At 44.5% G+C, this 26,009-nt stretch overlaps 1 protein-coding gene across 2 annotated transcripts; it reads right to left on the bottom strand.

Annotated features, from left to right (window-relative positions):
* Nucleotides 1–19,981: 19,981 nt before the first annotated feature.
* Nucleotides 19,982–25,792, bottom strand: RAN (RAN, member RAS oncogene family). 2 transcript variants are annotated; one of them, XM_070762543.1, is made up of 7 exons: nucleotides 25,441–25,792; nucleotides 23,899–23,944; nucleotides 22,901–22,985; nucleotides 21,883–22,008; nucleotides 21,327–21,514; nucleotides 20,467–20,637; nucleotides 19,982–20,378 (listed from the first exon to the last, which is right to left on the bottom strand). In XM_070762543.1, exons 2-7 carry the CDS (start codon nucleotides 23,935–23,937, stop codon nucleotides 20,334–20,336), a joined length of 654 nt encoding a protein of 217 aa, XP_070618644.1. In that variant the 5' UTR covers nucleotides 23,938–23,944; nucleotides 25,441–25,792; the 3' UTR covers nucleotides 19,982–20,333. The 2 variants fall into 2 exon arrangements, with proteins under 2 accessions (XP_070618644.1, XP_070618645.1); XM_070762544.1 differs by lacking the exon at nucleotides 25,441–25,792 and adding an exon at nucleotides 25,081–25,155.
* Nucleotides 25,793–26,009: the final 217 nt, after the last annotated feature.

Below are 26,009 nucleotides of genomic sequence, written 5' to 3'. Positions count from 1 at the left end.
TATATGTTTATCCCAGGCATGTTTAAATTCAGTTACTGTGGATTTACCAACCATATCTGCTGGAAGTTTGTTCCAAGGATCTACTACTCTTTCAGTAAAATAATATTTTCTCATGTTGCTTTTGATCTTTCCCCCAACTAACTTCAGATTGTGTCCCCTTGTTCTTGTGTTCACTTTCCGATTAAAAACACTTCCCTCCTGAACCTTATTTAACCCTTTAACATATGTAAATGTTTCGATCATGTCCCCCCTTTTCCTTCTGTCCTCCAGACTATACAGATTGAGTTCATTAAGTCTTTCCTGATAGGTTTTATGCTTAAGACCTTCCACCATTCTTGTAGCCCGTTTTTGGACCCGTTCAATTTTGTCAATATCTTTTTAAGTAACTGCGCTCTCTTTGCTGATGATGTTAAACTATTCAACACCACTGACAATAATTCTACCCTTCAAAAAGACCTACACCATGTATCACAATGGTCTGATAACTGGCAACTTCAAATCTCAACCTAACAATGCTCCGTCTTACACGGAATTTTAAGTGTTTGTGGAAATCTGTTCAATAAATTACTTTAAAAAAATAATTGCATTACTTTTGGAACTCACCCTGTAAATCTTTCCATTCCTCACTATCCTGTCAAAGGGGAAGCAGCTTCTTTCTTTCTTTCTTTCTTTCTTTCTTTCTTTCTTCCTTCCTTCCTTCCTTCCTTCCTTCCTTTCTTTCTATATTAAATTTGTATGCCGCCCCTCTCTGCAGACTCAGGGTGGCTCACAACAGCAACAGAAAACAATATATAATACAAATTCAATAATTAGAAAGCTAAAAACCCATAATTTTAAAAAAACCATGCACACAACATACCATACATAAACAGTATAGGCCTAGGGAAGATATTTCAGTTCCCCCATGCCTGATGACAGAGGTGGGTTTTAAGGAGTTTGCGGAAGGCAAGGAGGGTGGGAGCAGTTCTAATCTCAGGGGGGAGCTGGTTCCAGAGGGTCAGGGCCACCACAGAGAAGGCTCTTCCCCGAGACCCTTGGATGAGAAGCGAAATATCTTCAAACACCCACCCCAAGAAAGTCTAATTACCTCCTGAAAAAGCACCTTTCGGTGACTCCCAATGATGGAGCACCCACAACTTAAACCTACAGCTTTCCTGCTGTAAATGACCCCAAAATCTCAACTACCTGAAAACCAGCATTGTCCCGAGGTTCTTGATTTGCAATTACGACAGCATCTATTACTATGTTTAGAAAATTTACAGCTCCGCCGCCTCTGAACTGATTTAACTGTTGTTCATAAAATCATACATCACAATGTACTTCCTGTTATTTCACCTTTAAGAACAACAACACAAGAGCATGCAATAGATACAAACTAAATGTAAATCACTCCAAACTAGACTGCAGAAAATACGATTTCAGCACTAGAGTGGTCAACACCTGGAATTCACTACCAGACTCTGTTGTTTCTTCCCCCAATCCCAAAACCTTCAACCTTACATTATCTACAATAGGCCTCTCCCCTTTTCTAAGAGGTCTGTAAGGGGCGTGTATAAGTGCACCTTTGTGCCTACCGTTCCTGTCCTAATGTCTTTTTATCTTTTCTATCTCTACTTTATTATCAACTCCCCCCGGAGATTAGAACTGCCCCCACCCTCCTTGCCTTTCGTAAACTCCTTAAAACCCACCTCTGTCGTTAAGAAGGGGGAACTGAGACATCTCCCCCTGCCTATGTAGTTTTAGTGCATGACATGACTGTATGTATGTTTTTTATATTGGGGTTCCTTGCTTTTAGATTTTTAAATGTATAATTGTTATCTTAGATTTTAATTATTAGATTTGTCAGTATATATTGTTTTTGTCACTGTTGTGAGCCGCCCTAAGTCTGCGGAGAGGGGCGGCATACAAATCTAATTAATAATAATAATAATAATAATAATAATAATAATAATAATAATAATTTATTATTATTATTATTATTATTATTATTATTATTATTATTATTATGATTTATTAGATTTATATGCCGCCCCTCTCCGTAGACTCAGGACGGCTCACAACAATAACAAAGACAATGTAAGAACAAATCTAATAATTTAAAAAACACTACAAACCCCATTATTAAAAGCAAACATACCCACAAACATACCATGTATAAACTGTATAGGCCCGGGGGAGATGTCTCAGTTCCCTCATGCCTGACGGCAGAGATATACTTATATTATGTTAAACATACTACAATACAATGCTATATTTGTATGACAAATAAATAAATTAAAAAATGTATTTATTCTCCGAACCTTTGCTATGTCTGCTTCATTAGTTGCTCAAGTGCACCACCTTCAGGCAGAACCACATAGGTGCAGATTAAGGAAGCATGGGAGCCCCCAGAACCAAAATAGATGTTTATTTTGCTTTTAATATCCGGACAGGAAACCTTAAGGGAATGTTCAGGAGCAAGCAGGAACAGGAAGTGGCTAAACCCAGGGACAGTGCAGTGATGATTCATGGTGAATAGAACTCACCTTTGAGTTAGGTATAGTGGTGGGATTGAAAAAAAAATGTAGCCATTGGTTTGCTGCCCGGTTGCGGGGTGGGCATGGCCATGGAGTGTGGCCTATTTATTTATTTATTTATTTATTTATTTATTCATTCATTCATTCATTCATTCATTCATTCATTCATTCATTCATTCATTCATTCATTTATTTATCCATTACACAATGAGGGTTATAGTGGGTATACAGTGATACCTCATCTTATAAATGCCTCGTCATACAAACTTTTCGAGATACAAACCCAGGGTTTAAGATTTTTTTGCCTCTTCTTACAAACTATTTTCATCTTACACCACCACTGCTGGGAAACCCCACCTCTGGACTTCCGTGTTTTTGTGTTGCTGCAGGGGAATCCCAGCAGCGTAAAAACGGGTGCTTTGCTGGCAACGGAAGTCCGGAGGTGGGGTTTCCCAGCGAGGGGAGCTTCAGTGAAATCGCAGCATCGCAAAAACACAGAGGTCCGGAGGTGGGGTTTCGAGGACTTCAGTGTTTTTGCGATGCTGCGATTTCAGTGATGCTCCCTTCGCTGGGAAACCCCACCTCTGGACTTCCATTGCCAGCGAAGCGCTCGTTTTTGCAATGCTGGGATTCCCCTGCAGCATCGCAAAAACAGAGAAGTCTGTAGGTGGGGTTTCCTATGAAGGGGAACCTCAGGAGAATCAGGCACTTTGGCTGGCAAAAGGGGTGAATTTTGGGCTTTTGTAAGACAAGGTATCACTGTACATACAGTAAATATATAATGAAGGTTATAGAGGATATAATCATAGAAAAATATATCTAAGAAAGAATAGAAGATATAGGAATAAAATATATCAATGAAAGAATAGAAGAACTATAGGAAAAGAAGAATGGTATAGGAGATATAGGAGAGCAATAGGACAGGGGACAGAAGGCACTCTAGTGCACTTATGCACGCCCCTTACTGACCTCCTGACTTGGCCTCCTACACCATGGGGAGGATGTTTTTGCCCTCCCCAGGCTCCAGTGGCTTTCCTTGAGCCTCCAGGGTTAAAATGGCCTCCCCCAGGCACTGGAGGATCTACGGAGGCTGGAAACTGGCCCATTTCCACCCCTGGATATAGTACCAGAAAAATATAATAAGGGGAATTTGTATTAAATGTTGCATTTTGACGGCAACAAGAATTATTTATTTATTTGTTTGTTTGTTTGTTTGTTTGTTTATTTAGTCCAATACTCAATAATACACAATGAAGGTAATAGAGGACACCTTCAAGGAAATAGAATTAGAGAAAGAATAGAAGAGAGAATACACTGTTCCCTCGATTTTCGCTGGTTCGAACTTCGCGAATAGCCTATACCACGGTTTTTCAAAAAATATTAATTGAAAAATACTTCACGGTTTTTTTCCTATACCACGGTTTTTCCCGCCTGATGACGTCATACATCATCACCAAACTAATAATTTTTGCAAATAACTAGCAAAAAAAATAATTATTGTTAATAAATAATTATGTTTATAAATATCAGAATCACTAAGTGTCTTATTCAATGGTGAGTACCAGTAATAATTGTGAGTAAATGGTTGTTAAGGGGATGGGAAATGGTAATTTAGGGGGCTTTAAAGTGTTAAGGGATGGCTTGTGATACTGGCCATAGCCAAAAATAGTGTACAGTCATACCTCGTCTTACGAACCTAATTGGTTCCCAGGGGACATTCGTAAGATGAAAGGTTCGTAAGATGAAACATTGTTTCCCATAGGAAACAATGTAAAGTCAATTAATCCATGCAACAACAAAAAAAACCCCGCAAAAAAACGCTGCCGCCCGGCTGTCACCTTTTAAAACAGCCCGGGGGCTCCTCAGCGGCCTCCCGAACGCCAAACCCGAATTTCTGGGTTCGGCATTCGGGAGGCCGCTGGGAAGCCCCGCCGCCAGGCTGTCACCTTTTAAAACAGCGGGGGGGCTTCTTGGCGGCCTCCCGAACGCCGAACCCGGAAGTTCGGGTTTGGCGTTCGTAAGACGAAAAAAGTTCGTAAGAAGAGGCAAAATTTTTCTGAACCCCAGGTTCATATCTCAGGTTGTTCGTAAGACATGGGGTTCATATCTTGAGGTACCACTGTATTCACTTCCGCCTCTCTACTTCACGGAAATTCGACTTTCGCGGGCAGTCTTGGAACACATCCCCCACGAAAATCGAGGGAACACTGTATAGGATAAAATAAATCAATGAGAGAATAGAAGAAAGATATAGTGATAGAAGAGAAGATATATGGGATATAGGAGAGACAATCTAGCAGTCAGCTTTAGTGACCTGTTTAGTCCAATAAACTCTACCCACTGCGCCACCTCGGCTCATTCCTCAATTTCTTCACACAGCCATGAAAATACAGCAAGTAGTACCAACAACTCTGTGAAACGCAACCCTACAGCTTTTTTTATGATAACCCAAACCTGTAAGTCCAATGAGAATTAGTAGCGGGTTGCTACCAGTATGGTAGAGGACAGTGCACCGGTATCCAACAGTGTGCTGAGCGCACAGCTTCAGTTCTCTTGTGTGCATGCATGCGCATCCCAGCGTCAGGGCCGCCGATAGACCAGTACTACTGGGAGTCCCGTCACGGGCCCGGGCAAATTGAACAATTAGGGGAGCCCGCAGTCAGCAGCTCCTTGCACATGCGCAGTCTGTACCATCCCTCTTTTGCTGGCTGCCTGCCTCACGGTCCCCTCAGCAAAGTAAAAGGCCAGGCCAAATTGAACAATTAGGGGGGCCCACCCCCGCCGGCTGGCCTCCTGGCACCAAGTCCTTGCACATGCAGACTGTACCCTCCCTCTTTTGCCGGCTGCCTGCAATCCCGCCTGGGCAGCCGCGTCTCTCACAACAGCCTTCGGTTCCAAAGGTGGCGGCGGCCGCCGCCGCCTTTTGAGGTAAACCTATCAGCCCTCCATGCCCATCGCAGATTCCGCCTCCTCCCACTGCTGCTCTGCTGTCACCGCCGCCGCTTGCGGGGTGCGAGGGAGGGCTGGCCTTGCCCGCTGCTCTCGAAGGAACAGGCGGCCGAGCAGGATGGTGCGCCGGGTGCGGCGGCTCTTCTGAACGATGGAAGGCGTCCTGTACAAGTGAACGAGTCGTTCCCAAATGGATTTTTTTTACACAGAAGGCTGCTTAGGAAAGAAACAAAATTTAACACAAGCGCAAGTTGTAGGCTTCGCACGCGTGCGCCAGCGTCCCCCAAAAGGCCCCCCCGCGCACCCTTTTCCAAGGGCGCACATGAAGCCGCGGCTGCCCCGCCCCCCCGCGCCTCTAGCCCCCTCGCGCCCCCCCTGGCTACTTACCGCTACCCTCGCCCGCCCGCCTGCCCACTCCGCCTCTCTTTCTTCTCTGCAGGCATTCTGACAGTGGGGGGGCCGCTGGCCGGCGAAGGCAATTTTCAATGTCGGGCGTGTGGGCTGACGCGCGCTCTCTCCATCTCCCTGCTAGCCTGCCCGGAACATTCAAAGTAAGAGCGAAGGTTTTTCTTACTTTGAATTTTCCGGGTTGGGCTGGCAGCAGGGGGATGGGGAGAGCGCGCGTCAGCCCGCGCGCCCGACATTCCAGGCGCCGTCCCGGTGCGACGCCCCAGAGACCCCTGACCCCAGTTTCCTGGATTCCTGGTGGCGGCGACCGAACCCTGACCAGCGGGCTCCCGACCGAGCCCTGCCGCGGGAACGAAGTGAGTGGGGCGCTCCCCGCCCGGCTGCGGCTCTTGTAACTCAGCCCAGGATGGGTGTGACTCTACGGGCTGCCCTCGTCGGGGAAAGGGAGGGGAGGGGAAGAGAGGACCGGGAGGACACAGAAGGGAAGGAAGGAAGGGAAAATAGGGAGGGAAGGAAGGGAAAGATGGAGGGGAAGGAAGGGGAAGAGGGAGGAGAAGGAAACAGGAAGAAGAGATAGGTTGGTTGGAATGAAGGAAGAAGGGAAAGAAGGAGAAAGGTGAAGGGAAGGAAGGAAAGGAAAAAAGAGAGGTGGGAAAGGAAGGAAGGAGAGATAGGTTGATTGTAATTGAAAATTACAATTGAAAGTAATTGAAAATTACTTTCGCCATCCTCCGGAGAATGAGAGAGAGTGAGAGCGACGACAGAACAAGATAGAGAGAAAGTGAGAGAGAGAGAGAGAAATAGGGGGAGAAAAAGAGATAGCAAGAGAAAGAGAACGAGAGAGCGAAAAGTGTGAGAGAGAAAGCAAGAGAGAGAGAGAAAGAAAACAAGAGAGGGAAAGTGAGAAATGAGAGAGAGAAAGAGCGGGAGAGATAGAGAAAGAGAGAGAAAGAAAAGAGAGAGAGAGATGAGAGAGGAAGAAAGAGTGAGAGAGAGGAAGAAAGCAAGATAGAGAAAGAGAGAGAGAAGGAAAGAAAGAAAGAGATGAGAGAGGAAGGAAGAGAGGAAGAGAGAGGAAGAAAGCAAGAGAGAGAAAGAGAAAGAAAGAAAGAGATGAGAGAGGAAGGAAGACAGTGAAAGAGAGGAAGAAAGAGAGAGAGAGAAGAGTGGAAGGAAGAGAGAGAGAAATGATAGAAAAAAGGGGAGAAAAAAAGAGAAATGAGAAAATGATTGAGGCAGAGAATGACAGAAAAGAGAGAGAAACAGAGAGAGAAGTGATTCTTGATTATTTAAAGCAGTGTTTCCCAACCTTTTTTGAGCCGCGGCACATTATTCATATTTTCAAAATCCTGGGGAACATTGAAAGGGGGGGGGGGGCGGGCTAAAGAAAAGTTTGGACAAAAAAACCTCTCTCTTTTCCTCCCTTTCGCTCTATTTCTCCCTCTTTCAATCTTTTCCTTCCTTCCCTTCTTTCTCTCTCTCCATCCCTCTTTCTTTCTTCCTATCTTTTTTGCTCTCTTTCTCTCTCCCTCCTTCCCTTCCTCTATGTCTTTCTCTCTCCCTTGCTCTCTCTCTCTCTCTCTCTGTGTCTCTCTTGCTATCTCTTTCTTGCTTTTTTCTCTCTTTCTTGCTCTCTTTCTCTCTTTCACTGTCTCTTGCTATGTCTCTTTCTTTCTCTTTGCCTCTCTTGCTATCTCTCTTTCTTTCTCTCTCTTTCTCTCTCTCTGTCTCTCTTGCTATGTCTCTCTTTCTTTCTCTTTCTCTCTCTCTCTGCCTCTCTTGCTAAGTCTCTCTTTTTCTCTTGCTATGTCTCTCTTTCTTTTTCTCTCTCTCTGCCTCTCTTGCTATGTCTCTTTCTCTCTCTCTTTCTCTATCTCTCTTTCTCTGCCTCTCTTGCTGTCTCTCTTTCTCGCTCTGTCTCTCTTTCTCTGCCTCTCTTGCTGTCTCTCTTTCTCGCTCTGTCTCTCTTTCTCTGCCTCTCTTGCTATGTCTCTCTTTCTCTCTCTCTCTCTCTCTCTGCCTCTCTTATATGTCTCTCTTTCCTTCTCTCTCTCTCTCTCTCTCAGCTGACTGCAAGCGGGAGCCCTGACGGCGGCAGCTGGTTGTGCTGCTGGACGCTGTATATGCCAGGCCCGCAGCGCCAGCATGTACGGCGTCCAGCAGCACGTCCAACCGCCACCGTCAGGGCTCCCGCTTGCAGTCAGCTGAGAGAGAGAGAGAGAGAGAGAGCTCCCTCTCGCTGCCGCCATCTCCCCGCGACTGCCTGCGGCCGCTGCAGCCACCACCCCCGCTCCCACCGCCAGTGCCCTCCCGCCGGGCCCCAAAGGACACTTGCCGCCGATGCCAGAGAAGCTCCAGCTGGGCGGGGCGCTGCCGGTACCTCCGACCTGGGGCTCCCACTCGCAGCTGTCCCTCGGCTCCTGCCTGATGCCACTGTTTCTGGCGCTCTCCTGCTGGGCCCCAAAGAAGGAAGGCGAGAAAAAGGCGCGAAGAATGAAGCTCTCCTTCTTCCTGCCTTCCTTCTTTGGGGCCCAGCAGGAGAGCGCCGAAAACCGCGGCATCGAGCAGGAGCCGGGGGACAGCTGCGAGTGGGAGCTCCAGGTCCGAGGCACCGGCAGTCCGGCACCGGCAGCGCCCCGCCCAGCTGGAGCTTCCCTAGGCTTCGCGGCACACCTGGCCGTGTCTCGCGGCACACTAGTGTGCCGCGGCACACCGGTTGGGAAATGCTGATTTAAAGCATATGGTAAAAGCACTTAAATAATAACAGAGAAAAAACCCCAGCCCTCACCTGTTTTTATTAATAGTTTTGCTGGTTGTTTTAGTTTTAATAGTAATGGATTTTGGGTTTTTTTAAATTATTATTGACAAAATTGAACGGGTCCAAAGACGGGCTACAAGAATGGTGGAAGGTCTTAAGCATAAAACGTATCAGGAAAGACTTAATGAACTCAATCTGTATAGTCTGGAGGACAGAAGGAAAAGGGGGGACATGATTGAAACATTGAAATATGTTAAAGGGTTAAATAAGGTCCAGGAGGGAAGTGTTTTTAATAGGAAAGTGAACACAAGAACAAGGGGACACAATCTGAAGTTAGTTGGGGGAAAGATCAAAAGCAACCTGAGAAAACATTATTTCACTGAAAGAGTAGTAGATGCTTGGAACAAACTCCCAGCAGACGTGGTTGGTAAATCCACAGTAACTGAATTTAAACATGCCTGGGATAAACATAGATCCATCCTAAGATAAAATACAGGAAATAGTATAAGGGCAGACTAGATGGACCATGAGGTCTTTTTCTGCCGTCAGTCTTCTATGTTTCTATGTTTCTATTAATTTCTTGTAATAAAAAAGAAGGGATTTATTTATTTATTTATTTATTTCTATGCCGCCCAGTCCCAAGTTTTTCCTTATTTCCAGATTGCATTTCTTCCTGGTGAGGTTCCGCCCATTGCTTCTTGTACTACCTTCAGGTGGCATGGAGAATAAATAGATGCCATCTGCTCTGTGGCAGCCCTTTAAGGATTGGGAAACTACTATCATATTCCCCCTCAGTTTTCTATTTATTGAGCTAAACATACTCATTCTCTTAGCCCTTGTTCATAGGATTTAGCCTCTAGGCCAGGAGTGTCAAACTCAATTTCATTGAGGGCCACATCAGGGCTGTGTTTGACCTCAGAGGGCCGGGGGAGGGCTTGCCCAGGGTTTGTGGCCATGGTGGGCATGGCACGGGATTTGGGGGGCAGTAGTTTTAAAATGGCCGGGGGGGGCAGACACTTAGGCTGTATGGGGCCCCAAAATTCCTGATGGTGGCCCTGCCCAGCATATTTATGCGTCATGCACAAGAAGCAAAATCTCATGGGGGCACACGCACGAGAGATTTCAGTGATGTTTTGCTCCTTCGCATGCACGGAAGCAAAAAAAAAAAAAAAAGCCAAAATCTTGCACGCACATCCCGAGATTTCAGCACATTTTTGCTTCCTGAGCATGCGCAGAAGCAAAAACACACTGCGCACATGGTAGCAGCAGCAGTAATGGCGATCCGCTCCTGATCAGAATCGTTGGAAATGACATCTGTGTCCAGTTCAACCACATTCTGAAGTTGCAAAGGTATATTCCAAATTTCAGTCCAGCTGAAAGTTTAGTGTGATTTTTAAGCATCGCAACTTGCAACCGTTCATCGTTAGTGTTAGTATATGGTACTCACCTGTTTTGGGGTTGCCATGTAGTAAACTACCAATGGTAGTCTGTAAATGTAAAGATGTAATATGTCTTTAAGAGCTTTGACTGGTTTGTCCATAAGAGGGCGCCAGTACCTTTCCCTGTGGGGGGAGTTATCTTTGACAGTAGCTTTGTGCAGTTTGTACTCTATTGTTGATGTTTGTATAGATTTGTAAATAATAATATTGTAAATACTAAGTCTGTGTATTTACTGGCTAGCCCACATTATCTACACCTCTGCAACAACTTTGCTGTGTGTATGTCGAAGGCCTTGCACAGGGCTGCACCGAGACATACTAACAGTTAGGTTTGAACCTCCAGTTCCCATCATCACCAGGCCGCGAGAGCTATCGTGGGGCTTCCTAGATTCGCCCACGTTTCTACAACACTCCGTGGCCTGCACTGGCTGCCGATCGGTTTCCGGTCACAATTCAAAGTGTTGGTAATGACCTTTAAAGCCCTTCATGGCATTGGACCAGAATACCTCCGGAACCGCCTTCTACCGCACGAATCCCAGCAGCCGATAAGGTCCCACAGAGTTGGCCTTCTCCGGGTCCCGTCGACCAAACAATGTCGTTTGGCGGGCCCCAGGGGATGAGCCTTCTCTGTGGCTGCCCTGGCCCTCTGGAATCAACTCCCCCCCAGAGATTAGAACGGCCCCCACCCTCCTTGTCTTTCTCAAGTTACTCAAGACCCACCTATATTGCCAGGCGTGGGGGAATTAAGACATCTCCCCCAGGCTTTCTTATATTTTATGTTTGGTATGTATGTGTTGTATGGTTTTTAAATTGTTGGGGGTTTTTTATGTAATTTTATTCTTAGATTTGTTCCATTGTTATACTGTTTTTATTGTTGTTGTGAGCCGCCCCGAGTCTTTGGAGGGGGCAGCATACAAATCTAATAAATTGAATTGAATTGAATTGAATCATCCTGGTTGCTCTTCCCTTGTGAATCACTAACAACGTACACCGGGCTGTCTTATGCAGCTCGTACAGATTCTCTAGACCAGTGTTTCCTAACCTGGGCAACTTGAAGATATCTGGACTCCAACTCCCAGAATTCCCCAGCCAGCATTCGCTGGCTGAGGAATTCTGGGAGTTGAAGTCCAAATATATTCAAGTTGCCAAGGTTGGGAAACACTGCTCTAGGCAATGCTGCATTGTGGAATTGAGGACTGCCACCGTGTTTAAAGCAGAGCTCTCCCGGAAAGCAAAGCTAATCTGATGTGACACGCAGGGCCTCTTAGAAAAATTGTGTTCTGTCACAAGGAAAGGGTGGGGGGACAAATGATCTCTTTGCCATGATTAAGATCGGCTCAGCTCCCATCAAATGGTACAAGCTAACTCCATCAGAGCCCGTCGCTAATTAAAATGGTCCGTTGTTTGGGCATTAAAAGGGTGGGATCATTGGAGTCTTATTGCGGGAGACAGCCCGAGCCAAATTTCACAACAATTGGCAAATGGGATTCTTTAATTCGAGACATTGAGAGGTCAACGGGACGGCGAGGTTGATGGCTATTTTTCCTCTTAATGCCCCCCTTGTCACCAATAGAGCTGTATCCCTTCTTGTCTCCTTGGTAGTGTTCCTTCTGCTTTCCGTTGACGTTTCCAACCAAACTCTCTGTTATTCAATGCAATCACGGGCAATTGATTCTGCTAATTCTTTGATAGGGGGCAGCCCGTTAATTGCACGGCAGACCGAATTTCTCCCGGAGCCTTCAATTTCCTAAGTTTTGGATCTGATGGGAAAACGGAACTGGGAGAAGTTGAGAACAGGCATTCAAGTTGCTATTAGTGTCAGGCCCAAAGTCATCATGTGAAGTAAGAGGTTTGCCTGACACAGTTTGCAGTGATAGAGGAACGGAGGGTGAGTGTGTGAGAGAGAGATTTATGCCACCATATATTCTTTTATACAGTCCAAAGTATACTTGAACAAAGGAAGGAACCAGAAATCCCTGCACCGGATTGGTCCACATGATTGCATTTGTGGGTGTGGGGATGTGATATGAACTTCAACCTGGATGGAAATCTTAAGGGACTTAATCTTAAGAGTTGGAATGACCGTGCGGAATCCAGAAATGGCTTCGTTAATAAATCTAACCCTGCATGAAAGCACAGGAGTGGAAATTGGTTTATTTATTATGTCAGTCCTGTGCTGATTTATTATTATTGGCAAACATCTTTTTGATGAAATATTTATTTACTTACTTACTTACTTACTTACTTACTTACTTACTTACTTACTTACTTACTTACTTACTTACTTACTTACTTACTTACTTATTAAACTTGTATGCCGCCCACTTCCAAAGGACTTTAGGCAACTTACAACAACTAAAAAACATTGTAAAAACAATTTTACACCCCATTTAATATAAACATACAGGCATATTGTGGCTGGATCTAAAGGTGTGTCAATTGATCAGGACCCCAGGCCTGCTGGCAAAGCCAGGTCTTCAAGGCTTTTCAGAAAGTCAGTAGGATGGGGGTAGTTGGTTCTAGAGAGCCAGCGCCACCACAGAGAGGGCTCTCCCCTGCGAGCCATCAACCAATACTGCTTAGCCGACAAGACCCAGAAAAGGTCAACCCTATGGGCTCTTGTCAGTCGCTGGGAGCCATGCAGCAGAAGGTGGTCCTGAAGATAGTCTGGCCCTAAGTCATGTAGGACTTTAGAGGTGATAACCATATCAATATCCTTTAATATCAAGTATTAAAGGAAAGTTGACCAATATGGTTTTCCTAGACATAGGCTTGGGAGCAAGGGTGGGCAGCAGGCAGGACAGAGTGGAACACAGTTCCACCAGTGGAAATGAAGATACGTTTGCAGCTCCAGCTGATCAGCGGCTATCAATTCCTGGATTACTGGTCTCGGTTCGGCTCTCCTTTTTTCCCCTGCTGCTGCGCTCCTTGCTTTTTTCCTCTTTCCTCCTTCCTGGCCTCGGATGAGCTTCCCTCTCTCCTGCCCAGCTCCTCTCCAGCCTCACGCGGCCATCTCCCACCTGAGGTGCAAGCAGAAGGTGTGGGTGGAAGCGGCGCTGGCAGTATTTATGCTTCTGGCAGCACCCGTTCACCTAGCTACCCAGTCTGAGGTGGGAGGGGCAACCCTGGAAGGAGAGCGTGGGAAATTGTCACCCCAGCGAGTGACACTGGTAAGATTGTAAGTCGAGGACTTAACAGTTCACTTGAAAGATGATTGTTCAAGCCACTCCCACCTGGTCACATGGCCGGCAAGCCACTCCTACCCAGTCACATGACCATTAAGCCACACCCACAAAATAAGCCACACCCAGTGAGGCAGTAAAATTTTTGGCTGCCCATTACTGCTTGGGAGGGACTTTGGAGGTCTTCTAATCCAGCTTCTTGCTCCAGCAGGAGATCTTATGCCCTTTCAGACAAATGGTTATCCAGGCTCTTTTTGAAAGCCACCAGAGACGAAGCACCCACAACTTCTAAAATAAGCTATCCCATTAGTTGATTGCTCTCACCATTAGGACATTTCTCCTAATTTCTAGGTTGGTTCTCTCCTTGGTTATCTTCCATCCGTTGTTTCATGTCTTGTCTTTTGGTGCTTTGAAAATAATTTGTCCCCCTCATTTTTGTAGGAGCCCCTCAGATGTTGGAAGACTGCCCTGGTCCTTCCCTTCACCAACTAGCCATCGGGGTGGCTTCCTCCTGGCTGGCCTGAACTGGTAGCGACCCGCTGGTGACATCACGATAATGTCACTAATTGGTCGGTGCTGGTCAGTGGGTGCCGCCATCTTTTTTTGATTTTTTAAATTGATTTTAAAAAAATAATAATTAAAAATTCCTTCTGAGCATGTGCAGAAGCTGAGTTCTGGCCCTGAACATCCAGTCACCATCTGTTTTTTGGCTTTATTTTTTTTTAATGTAATTTTAGTTTTTTCAGATTTTTCATTATTGCACATGCGCATGGGCTCGCCAACACAGCGGAGGGATCGAACCAGCAAGCGAAGTAATTTAGAACCCAACACTGCTAGCCATGCCCAGTTCCTGTTCTTCATGTTTTAGCCCATGGGTTTCAAACTCAAAGCCTGGGGCCTGGATCAAGCAAGCGGAGTGCTTTACACTGGTCTACAGGGCTGCCCGGAAACAACAAAGGACTGGCCTGTGGTGCTTCTATCAGCAAAAACAGAACTCAGGGGGCGCACACAGCCCTCCTGAGCTCCATTTTCATTGGCAGAGGGTTGCAGGAGACCATCATAGCCAAAAATAGAGCTCAGTAGCCTGAGAGCCGGGGGCGCAGAGTGCAGCTATTTCAGCTAACTGCTAGCTGTACTTCAGCAGTTCAAATCTCACCACTGGCTCAACATTCACTCTGCCTTCCATCCTTCCGTATTAGGTAAAATGTGGATCCAGATTGTTGGGGGCAAGAGGCTGATTCTGTAAACCGCTTAGAGAGGGCTGTAAAAAGCACTATGAAGCAGCATATAAATCTAAATGCTATTATTTTCACTGGCAGAGCACTGGGGCCACCATAGGCATCCCTACAAAAGTGACATGAAACTGGGTCTGCCCTGCCCCCCTGGGATCAAACAAAACCCTAATGTGGTCCTCAATGGAACTGAGTTTGACATCCTTGTTTTAGCCTCCAATCCCTCAATCGTTGTTGCTCTTCTCTGCACTCTCAACCTTTTTTTTTAATATTATAGTGATCAAAATTGGATCACTATAATATTTAAAGGGGGGACATGATCGAAACATTTAAATATGTTAAAGGGTTAAATAAGGTTCAGGAGGGAAGTGTTTTTAATAGGAAAGTGAACACAAGAACAAGGGGACACAATCTGAGGTTAGTTGGAGGCAACATGAGAAAATATTTATTTTACTGAGAGTAGTAGATCCTTGGAACAAACTTCCAGCAGACGTGGTTGGTAAATCCACAGTAACTGAATTTAAACATGCCTGGGATAAACATATGTATCCATCCTAAGATAAAATACACAAAATAGTATAAGGGCAGACTAGATGGACCATGAGGTCTTTTTATTCTATGTCAATCTTCTATGTTTCTATGTATGTGGTATCCCAACTGTGGTCTTACCAATACTTTGTAAAGCAATTCTAGAGCTTCACATAATCGCGATTCTACCCTCTATTAATGATAAGACAGGAAGGAAAAATCTATTTGGCAAGCTGCTGTGTGATAAGCATTGGCTGGTGTAAGCTTCTGTTTAATAATACTGTGGGTTTTGCTTTTGGTGTTCTTAATGATTAATCTATGCTAATTGCTTATATGTCAGACTTCATTAAGAAGAATCTGTATTAATTGGAAGCTTTTATCTAATGTTCCCAGCCAGTTTGAAACACTTTCACCATGTTTTGCACAGCAAGAAATTGCAAATTCTTTTGCTTTGGTTGATCACCTGATTTACCCAACGGTGTGAATACATTCACCATGGTCTGCAAGTTAGGATTGATAGGATGGAGCCAAAGGAGGCTTGTTCAAGCAATGCACTGAGTAAATCCTGTCCTGGAGTACAAGGGAAGTAAATTGCAGGTTAAAAGTGAAGAGGGGTTCAATTATCAATAAAATTGTTGTCCAGAAGCATTGGAATCATAGATGCAATCATTAGCAGTGGTGTGTGATGCACAAAATGTTACCTTGATGCATAAATTACATTTGGGAAGTTTTGGGATAGAGGGAGGGGAATTCTTTTCATAAATCAATGGAGAGAAATATCTTTATCAGATGCGCAGAATAGAGAGAAGATAAGCTTAACAAAGAGAGATCCAATTGAGAACTAAGGACAAATTTCCTGACAGCGAGAACAGAGGAAAGGGTCGCCTTCAGAAGTTATGGGTGCTCCATCACTGGAGATTTTCAAGAAGATACCAGACAACCATTTGTCCGAGATAATATAAGGATTGGACTAGAAGACTTACAAGATGTCTTCCAACCCGTTATTTTGTAATTCTATTTAAGATTGGACGTTATCAGCCACCTGGGGCTGTGGAATAGGGCAACTCAAATTAGCTAAAAGTATTTGTGCTGCAACTGAGTGCATAATGCTTGAGTGGAAGGACAGCACCACCGTGTGGTCTTCACAGTACAGTGGTATCTCTACTTAAGAACTTAACTCGTTCGGTGACCAGGTTCTTAAGTAGAAAAGTTTGTAAGTGGAAGCAATTTTTCCCATAAGAATCAATGTCAAAGCAAATAATACGTGCAAACTAATTGGGAAAGAAATAAAATCTTGGAATTTGGGTGGGAGGAGGAGGAAGAGGAGGAAGAGGACAGTTGCTGCTGAAGGAATTTGAGGTAAATAAAAAAAAAATCCAAAACTTTTAAGGCTTTTTTTTTAAAAAAGGGACCCTGAGGCAGCGAGCACGCACCTCCTATACACCCGACGCAAAGCTGCCTCCCATACACTGTGCCAGAGAAACCCAGGGAGAATGGCAGGAAACTGGCCGGGCCTTCATGCCACTTTCAAATTTCCTGGGAAATTTTTCCAGGCTCGGGTTCTTAAGTAGAAAATGGTTCTTAAGAAGAGGCAAAAAAATCTTGAACACCCGGTTCTTCTCTAGAAAAGTTCTTAAGTACAGGCGTTCTTAGGTAGAGGTACCACTGTACTTGTGAAGAGGGCCCAAGCCACTCTTGCCCCATAAACCATTCCTTCTGTTAGTTGACCCAGGCAGTGATGCACGCGGAGCAAACAGTGGGGGAAATGATTGGCTTCTACAATGAATACAATGGCTTGAGGGAGGTGTGCAGGATCCATTAGCTCAAGGAGGATTGACTTTCAATTCATGATGTAAAAAATACTAATCCCAGAATCCAAAGAAAGCTGAATCACCATTAAGTTTGGTGGCTCCAACTGGAGATTTCCAACTTGAAATGTTAGAAGGCGGCCATCAAGAAGGAATGGTGGACAGCAAGACTTCAAAATTTGGGGTGTTTTTTTACTTTACAGGAGAGCAGAAATCTGGTATTTGTGACATTGAGTTTGTGATGTCTTTGTGGACTCAGTTCAGGAGAGTTTAGACCAAGGCTTCTCAACCATGGCCACTTGAGGATGGTTGGACATTAATGCTCGGAATTTCCCATCTAACTTGGATGGATCTCAACTTCCAATTTCCTCAGCCAGCATGCTGTAGCCAAGGTTGAGAAATGTTGATTTAGACATTACATATGAACTCAATGGGTCTTGGGTCCTTGTGATATACGAAGGAAGAGATAACGTCACACAGATGAAACCTAAATATATAGATGTTTTTATATCAATGCATACATGGATATCTGGGATACCTGGGTCCAATTCACCTTTCTCTTTGGTAGGATCCTTATTTTGGAATGAATTACAATGACAGGAAGCAAATATTTTACTTAAGCTTAGGAAAGGGCTCAAAAACAAGATTTATTTCCCCAGACCTTTTAATGCTGCTGTTCTGGCTTATACTTTATTGGTAGGTATGTTTTTATTCGCTCTTAAAGCTGCCTGGAGCCACTGGAGAAGTAATTTAGATCATCCAAGAAAGTAAATAACTATTCCACCATCTCTCACTAAATGTTGCTTTTAACTGACACAACTGTGGGTCACTTCACAAAATATTAGAGGTTGCTGTATCTAATGGTTGAAATGGAAAAGTCCCATTTTCAGGACATAAAAATCACGTTTCCTACCTTATTAGGAAGAGATAGTCTGACTTTTAAACTCATTCTTTTAGACCCCGTCTTTAAAAACATATGAAGTTTACCTGAAATTCTACCCCATTTCTGTGAGTTTAAGACCAATTTATGAGTGAACAATAACCATTGGGAGGAGGGACAGGGTCAATAATTTCAATCCCTTAAAACAGAATCCACTATAAATGGGAGAACAATTTGATAAGTGGCCAATGCGTCCTCTCTGCTTCTCTAACCGAAATAATTTTTTTCCTGTACATTCTTATTTGAGACACAACCATTTTCCCTCGGCTTAAGTTTTGTTTTCTTACAAAATAATTTATATCTTGCTGTTTCACCAATAATTGCATTTCAGGTAATGCAAGATGCAGAGCCATGCACTAGACACACAGCTTCAGCTAAACCCCTAACCTGTTATTTTGTGGACTAAAAGTTTCAGTCTGAAATGACATCAAGTTTGAGCCAAGCCAGACTAGGGTCCTGTTGCCTGTGATATTAAAACATAGGACACATTTATGCATTTTCTTGGAAGGTGAGATGAATTGGAAGCAAGTTAAACTTGCTTTCTTCTGCCTGGTTCAAGTCAGATATGCTGCTGGTTTTTTTCACCTACAACCAGAATCCTAACCACAGCTGTTCAACTAAGGCAACTGGGTTGCTATAACAGGCAGTGAAAGCCTGTTCCTCTTTAGCAAACGAAGTTTGGTCTCAAAATTGTATTTGCAATCAGTGAGCCTGCAGCTTTTATGCCCGGATTGTGGGGGCAATATGCTGGCTCTGTTAAAAAGTGCTATTGCTAACATGTTCTAAGCCGCCCTGAGTCTAAGGAGAAGAGCGGCATAAAAAAATCAAATAAATAAGACAGCAGGAAATCCACAAGACTCCTAGATTATGGCGGTACACACTCAACTTCTATATCTGCAACCCTCCTCTTACAAAAAATATTAGGCAATCGCCTAGCCAAGAATAGGCTCCTCATTTCTGCTCCAGGTGCTGAAGATGTGGTCCTACCTGATCCGTTTAGTCCAGTGGTTCTCAATCTTTCTAAGGCCACAACCCCTTAATACAGTTCGTGTTGTGGTGACCCCCAGCCATAAGTCTAGCACCAATTCTCTCAACAGAGCTTTGAGCTGATTGGCAGGAAGGTCAGAGAGACGCCCCCACTGTAAACATCTGATTGGTCAGATTGTAAAAATATGTTCCAAGATGCCAGAATAGAAGTTTTAGTTCCTAATACCAGGGGAAATTTGTCTTTTCCTAGGGTTTCAGGCGACCCCCTGAAATGGTCAATCGACCCCCAAAGGGGTCCCAACCCCCAGTTGAGAACCACTGGTTTAGTCCAACATCTATGGAAGACAATCACATTAAGCTCACAATGCTGCACATCTATGCTTTTGCCTCGGTGCTCATAAAGATCCGTTTTTTAAAAAATGTTCAAAATGAGGAGTTGCTGGCATACTGTGAGGCCCCCAATCCTCAGCAGGATCTCTAAATTTATTTCCAGGGCCGGCAGTAGCTTCTCTAGCCTGAAATGTTAGTCTGCTGTTATCCTTCCTTTCCAGAATGAAGACATTGGAGGGCATAGCATTTAGTGATTAATCAGCCTTAAGAAAATGCACCCTCACCTTTTAACTAGATATTAACAATTAGCAGCATGTCAGGTAGGGCTTGGTGGTTGCAGGCAGTCACCAAGATAGAAGAAAAGCGTGTTCAGAACTAAGAATCATTTTCTTTTAATGACCCCATAATTTCTTGTGGACTGGAATCTGGGAAACTGAATGAACTGTTTACTGGCCCGCTGCCCCTCCTGTCATTAATGTGGTTTGGTTCAGCAGATATATTCTCATTGTGCCGAGAAATATCTGCCTCTACCTAGGATCAAACTCACAGCCTCCCGATTGTGAGGACATAGCAACCGCAACCCTCTTTAGACCTAAAAATGTTTCTCAAAAATTAATCTGACTGAAGCAGCCCCTTTCATAATTTCATCTAGCGTTGTGATTTGCCTCAAATCTAGAAACCCAGAGAGCGGCATCTGTTGTACACTTTGAATCTTCCACAACAATACATTTAGTCTGAACCAAAATGAGCCTTAGGCTCAAAAATTCATTTAGGCTTAAAATTTAGATGCCGAACTTCAGTTACTACACCTGTGTGGAGAAATCTTTTAAAGGGAAGTGGTTTGAGTGGGGTTTTTTTAAACCTTCCAAACCTTGCTCCAAATGATTATCCTTTGAAAGAGCCGTTTGATTGGGTACTTGAAATACAACTTTATTATGATCTAAACAAAAAGAAATGGGAATGACAGTAACAAACAAGATTTACCACTGAATACTGTGATGAGACTGCAGCAGTCAGATTTGTAACTCAAATGTGGAGTAAATTTGCAGTCCAAAACAGCTAAATATGAAGGTCCAAAAAACCCGAAGGAATTTCATTTTAACTGCCTCATTCACACGCCAAACCCCATTCTCTCTTTCAGCATCCCAAAGATTAAAGCACATGTTCTAAAGTGGCAAACACGCTGCACCACTGACATCACAGGACAGTTGCCTATAAAACTAGACTTCTGACGCTGGGCTCCAGCTTCGTCTCCCTCACAGGTCGTCATCTTCATCTGGCAGTGCGGTGGTCTGAGCAATCTGGAAGATGGGAAAAGGAAGGGTCAAAGGCTCTGGAAAAATGTCCAGGCCACAGAGAGTTTGCCATAGCCTTTTTAAAAAGGATTACCTGTAAATCTTGCTCATACTGTGCTGCCAAGGTCGGATCCATAACAACTTCCGGGGGCGCAAGAGCAGGCATGGCAACGAACTCCAGGTTGGGATCTCCAATGAGCTTTCTTGCCAGCCAAAGAAAGGGCTTCTCGAAGTTGTAGTTACTCTTGGCTGAAATGTCATAGTACTAAATGCAAAAGTTAGAGAAGAAACTTGAGTTAGCAGAGTTTGAGGTATGTTATCCTCTGCAGGCAACTGTTCCAACTCTTACTGTACATTTGAGGTTTGAGTTCTGAGAAGATGTACTTCACTCACTTGACATTTAAAATCTTTCTATCACCCTCCTAAGATAGGTGCCTACTTTTATTGGAATTAAGAGTTCAGAGCGAGCAGATTCAAAGAGAAAAATCACTTCAGGTATCATTGTGAACTAAATAAAACATTGATAGAACAGAATATCTTTAGCTCAGGGTTGAACTGTGGGGGGGTCTTTGATATTCACTGAGCTAGTTTTCTTGCAAACCTTTCATTATCAAAGCAGGTAACACAATGGCTATGCTAGCTGTGATGTTACCTAACTATGTAATGAAACACCTGCATAAATTAAGTATGGTTATTATTATTTTGCTTCAATCACATTACATAATCTATAAAAAGGAAAGAGGGCTCTCCCACCACACCACAAGCAGCACTTCACTAATAGGTTTGTTGAATAAAAACCCAGCACTACAGAGAACGAAAGCTGCAAAAGTTACATTTGGTAAGGAGGGAGGGTCCCTGGTGCTTTCTGGGCTTATTTGTTTTCTTGCAGACATTTCCTTATCTAGGGTAGCTCACATCAACATTTGTGAGCTAGAAGAGATGCTTTCTTCTTACCTGCAGGTTCTTCTTCCTGTGAAAGACAATGGACTTTGCTTTGACTTTCCTGTCCTTGATATCCACTTTGTTGCCACACAAAACTATGGGGATGTTCTCACAAACTCGTACCAGATCTCTATGCCAGTTAGGTACATTTTTGTATGTAACCCTTGATGTTACATCGAACATTATGATGGCACATTGAGCTAAAAGGTAAATCCATGGGCAATATTAGTCAAGGGGGTAGAAGCAGCACAATTTACAGTTCTAATATTAAAGCAATTTTTATATAAAAACAGTTCCAAACGTTTGTTACTTCAACAAAATCCTAACATTAACGCAGATTCATTTTGAGGTAGTTTCACATGAAGTTTCAAAATATAGGGTGCTCAGTTAATAAATCTTAAATTATCATCTTTTAACATAAATATAATGAAAATTTTGATAAAAAACAGAAATGGGAATGCTTAAATTATTGAAGTTTCAGACTGAAGTAGCATAGTACTTTTATTTCCTGTTCACAAATACTTGTTCAGATAAATGCATGAGACACTCCTGTCACTTTTTAACTGACCTTGAATGTAGTAACCATCCCGCAGGCCTCCAAACTTTTCTTGACCAGCTGTGTCCCATACATTAAATTTAATGGGACCTCTGTTAGTGTGGAACACCAGAGGATGGACTTCAACTCCCAGAGTAGCTACAACAAAACAAAATGTTAGTTGCTACACTGCATGTAAAGGCACAATACAAAGCTTTCAAAAATTATTTCTAAGTTATTTATCCATCTTGGGTCTGTCTACATCTTGTCTACAAATTTTTAATGAGCAACTTTTTAAAAAAGTTATTTGCTTTTATTTTTCAGATTCCCCCACCCAAGCAGTTTGGCCACTTTTTCTCTTTTCACTCAACCCACCTCAATCATGAGAGATGAAAGGCTAATTATGGCTCAGATGTCTTTTCAGCTCAAATTGTATGAGATCCTAGACCAGTGACAGTGAACCTTTTTCCCTTGAGTGTCGAAAGAGCATGGGCGCACTATTGTGCATGCATGAGTGCCCATACCCATAACTCAATGCCTGGGCTGGACAAAAACTCCCCCATAGGCCAGAAATGGCCTGTTTCCCAACTTCTGTTGGGATCAGTAGGCTTGTGTTTTGCCCTCCACAGGCTCCAAAGGCTTCCCTGGGGCCAGGGGAGGGTAAAAACACCCTTCCCTCAGGCTCTTTGCAAGCCAAAAATGCCCTCAGAGCCTCTGTGCAAGCCAAAAATCAGCTGACCGGCACACACATGCACATTGGAGCTAAGCTAGGGCAACCGCTCGCGTGCCAGGAAATATGGCTCTGTGTGTCACCTGGGGAACCCGTGCCATACGTTCGCCATCAGTTTCCTAGACCCTTAGAATATACAGATCATAAAAATTATGTATAGATAGCTAGCATTTTATACTTAAGTTACAGTTTAGATACAAATCAAATCAAAATAGTTGTATTATTAGCTTTAGATTTTAGATACATTAGATTTGGTCCTCTGAAAGATAAAATATCAAAATCATTTTAATGTATCTAGATGACTTAAAACAGTTTACATACCTACATACTTCTTCTCAAATTCACCAGTCAAGTGGCGTTTCACAAATGTTGTTTTACCAGTGCCACCATCACCAACCAAAACAAGCTGAAAATTTTAAATAAAAAAGATTTTTAAGAAAATTGTCTTATGCTAATATTTTTTTCCTACCAATATCAATCTTACAAAACAGAAATATATCCTAAGTTGGTATGCTGTAATTGTTACAGAACAGTAACAGAGCACTAAAGTTAGATGTTAGTTTTTGTAGGCATGAAATTTGCTAGGCTAGACATTCAAAGATTACAATTAATGTAATCAGATGTATTTACAAACTATTTACATAAGCTATCTCATCCAAAACAGGCTTATTTCAAAATAAAGCATTGATAATTAAAAACCAAAATATGTTCAAAATTTCATAGATCTATGTAGTCGAAATATATTATACAATTTTTCAATTATAAGCACCCACCGTTTGGAATAGAATAGTGAAATATTACTAAAATTATAGTACATATAGCACGTATAATATTTTCTATATTTACAAATTCAATCGCAACTTTAAAAAAAAGTTTATTAATCTATCAAAAGCACTACCTTCACTCTCCAACAGGAATGCATCAAAAGAAATTCCTTCAAATACATTACAAAGAAAACAGGCATACAGTCACAAGCCTATTTGAGAATCAAGTTGATCGTATTTTACATAGCTGTTTTCTAAGAAACCATATCAAATTTCTAAGCACACACTGTCAGCCCTCAGCAGATTTAAAATAAATTTACATTCCATGGAGAACAGGCATTTCTTTGAAGTGAAAGGGGGGGGGGGAGCAGAAACACACAGTCAGCCCAAAACGGAGATCAGCACAAGCCAGAAAATAATTTTCAAACCAACAAAGAAATTTGTTGTTGGATTTTCAAACCAACAAAGACAGCCTGGAGGCCCAGCTTGCTACACAGGTTTCCTCCAGGAGAAAATTAGAAAAATCCAGGTGAAAAAGAGGCCACTCAGCCCTACCTTAAACTGCACTTGGGGTTCTCCTTGTGGGGCGGCCATGCTGCGTCTGTGGGAAAGAGCAATGCATGAGTGGAAAGGCAGCACTGCGGATGATCGGCTTCCTCTCCTCGACGCACTAAGGCGCGTGGCTGGCTGAGTCAGTTCTCCATCCGGGGCGAGGAGGAAGCAGTAAATTGGCAGCAGGCAGGCAGAGGGCTGGCCCAGATTTTGCCTGTGTCTTCCCCCCCCACCCTGCCTCCAGCCCTTATAAAAACAACAAACACATAAAGGTACATTCCACAAAAAACTGTACAACCAGAGGCTTGTCAGACATGGTGAAAAGGGCAGGGAGCAGTAGGCATCTGAGGGCAAAAGAGAGTGCCCTTAGAGAAGGGCCCCCTTCCCCCCTTTTTGGCATCTCCCCCCAAAAGAGAAAGTCTGGAGCAAGTCAAGAGTAGAAGGGCCCCTTCTCATTTTTCTGGGCACCCCACCCAAGACAAGTGGGGGGGAGGGCAAAAAAGAATATTCCTTTCCCTTTTTTGGCATGTCCCCTAAAGGAAAGTCTGGGGGAATAGAAGGGATTTTACAAGGGGGTCCCCAACCCACCTTACTGTGATCTCCCCCAAAGACAAAATTGGATGGGGGGAACACAAGAGAGTCTCATAAAAGTCCTCCTCTTTTTCTCAGCATCCCCAAGGCAAAAGTATGGATGCTGGAAGAGAGTCCCCCTTCCTAATTCTTGGGAACCCCTGATTGATTAGATCCCCCTTATACATTGAGGATGGGTGGAGGTCTCCCCTTTCTAGACATCTCCCCTGCAAAACACCGGGGAAAGGATCAGAAGAGAATGTTCCCTTAAAGAAGGGAACTTTCCCATCTTTCTTGGGACTCCCTAAATGAAGAAAAAGTCGGGGGGGGGGAGAAAAAAACGCAGAAGAGCGCCCCCTCCCACCTTTCTTGACACCCCGCCAAAGTAAAAAGCCCCCCTAAAGCACTTTCAACATATAAGTAAACGGTCTGAAGGGGGTAGAAGACAGACCCCCCCCCAAAAAAACCGCCCCTGCCCCACCTTTCTTTAGGCCTCTCCCTTTAAGGAAGGGGAAACCACATGGAGATTGAAGAAAGACACTCCTCCTCCCAGAAAGGCGCCCCCCTTTTTTCCCCCAGCATCCCCCACCCCCCAACCTCTTTTTTCCTACCCACCTCCGAAAAAAAGAGAGGGCGAGCGGACCGCGCTTGAGGGCCCATTCCCTCCCCCCCCGCCGCCTCACTCCCCGCGCATGCGCACAAAGCCCTCCTCACGCTCTAAACCCCCCCCCCCGATCGCCGCCGCCAACGGCCTCCCGCCAACCGCCGCTTCTCCCTGGCCCGCGCGCGTGCGCCTTAGGGCTTCTTTCCTCGCGGTGGCGGCGGGGACTTTCCCGCCCTTTTTTTGGCCAGGTGGGGGTGGGGTGAAGAGAAGTGAGGCGGCCCGGCCGTTCCCGCGAGGTGGGCGAGCCCGGCCGCGGCCTTTTTTTTTTTTCCCCCTCCCTCCGTCCTCCCTCGCTTCGTCGGGCGGGTTACCTTTCTCAAGACGCCTCGTTCTCTCCTTTGGCTTCCTTCCTTCCTCCGTTCGCGGCTGCCGCTGTTGCTAAGTGAAAGCGAGCGGGCGGGCTACGAGGGAAGATGGCGGAACCGCGCGCGTTCAAATCAGCAGCAGCAGCCGAGGGCGGGGAGCGCGCACGCCGGGCACGTAGCTGCGCGAGGGAGAGCCAATCAGCGGCCGGGCGTGTTTGGCGTGGTGAGGAGAGGCGGGAGGGACTCGGCGTAACGCGACCGCGCCTGCGCGGTAGGAATGCCTCGGAAACGGCTCTTCGCCGCCAAGGCTCCCTCTTTTCTCTACCCTCGCTGCGCAGACCCGGGCCCGCCTTTGCTCGACTGAGGGAGTCGATGCGCGCGCCTTCTTCGATAGCTCCGCCCTCCCAATCTGCGTTGGGGTGCGATGACGCGCGGGCGTTATGGCGCGAAAAGGGAGCACTCTTCTCTTCCCTGCCTCGCCCGCGCTGTTGTTTTAAATGTAATAAAAACTATTATTATAATTATTATTGTTGTTTTTATTGTTATTATTGTTCTGGTGGTGGTATTTGTGACAC

Source organism: Erythrolamprus reginae, chromosome 10 (genome assembly GCF_031021105.1).
Source record: "Erythrolamprus reginae isolate rEryReg1 chromosome 10, rEryReg1.hap1, whole genome shotgun sequence".
In the NCBI taxonomy this organism is placed as follows: Eukaryota; Metazoa; Chordata; class Lepidosauria; order Squamata; family Dipsadidae; genus Erythrolamprus; species Erythrolamprus reginae.
Note: the sequence above shows the minus strand (reverse complement) of the source record. Positions and strands in the feature narration are given on the sequence as shown.

Bases quoted from the DNA above. Each gene is read 5' to 3' on its own strand.
- RAN (XM_070762543.1), bottom strand. From the start codon at position 23,937: ATGGCCGCCCCACAAGGAGAACCCCAAGTGCAGTTTAAG. The intron at 22,009-22,900 runs GTATGTAAACTG...GTTTTGTTGTAG, and splicing joins ATTTGAGAAGAAGTATGTAG to CTACTCTGGGAGTTGAAGTC. The intron at 21,515-21,882 runs GTCAGTTAAAAA...TTTACCTTTTAG, and splicing joins GGATGGTTACTACATTCAAG to CTCAATGTGCCATCATAATG.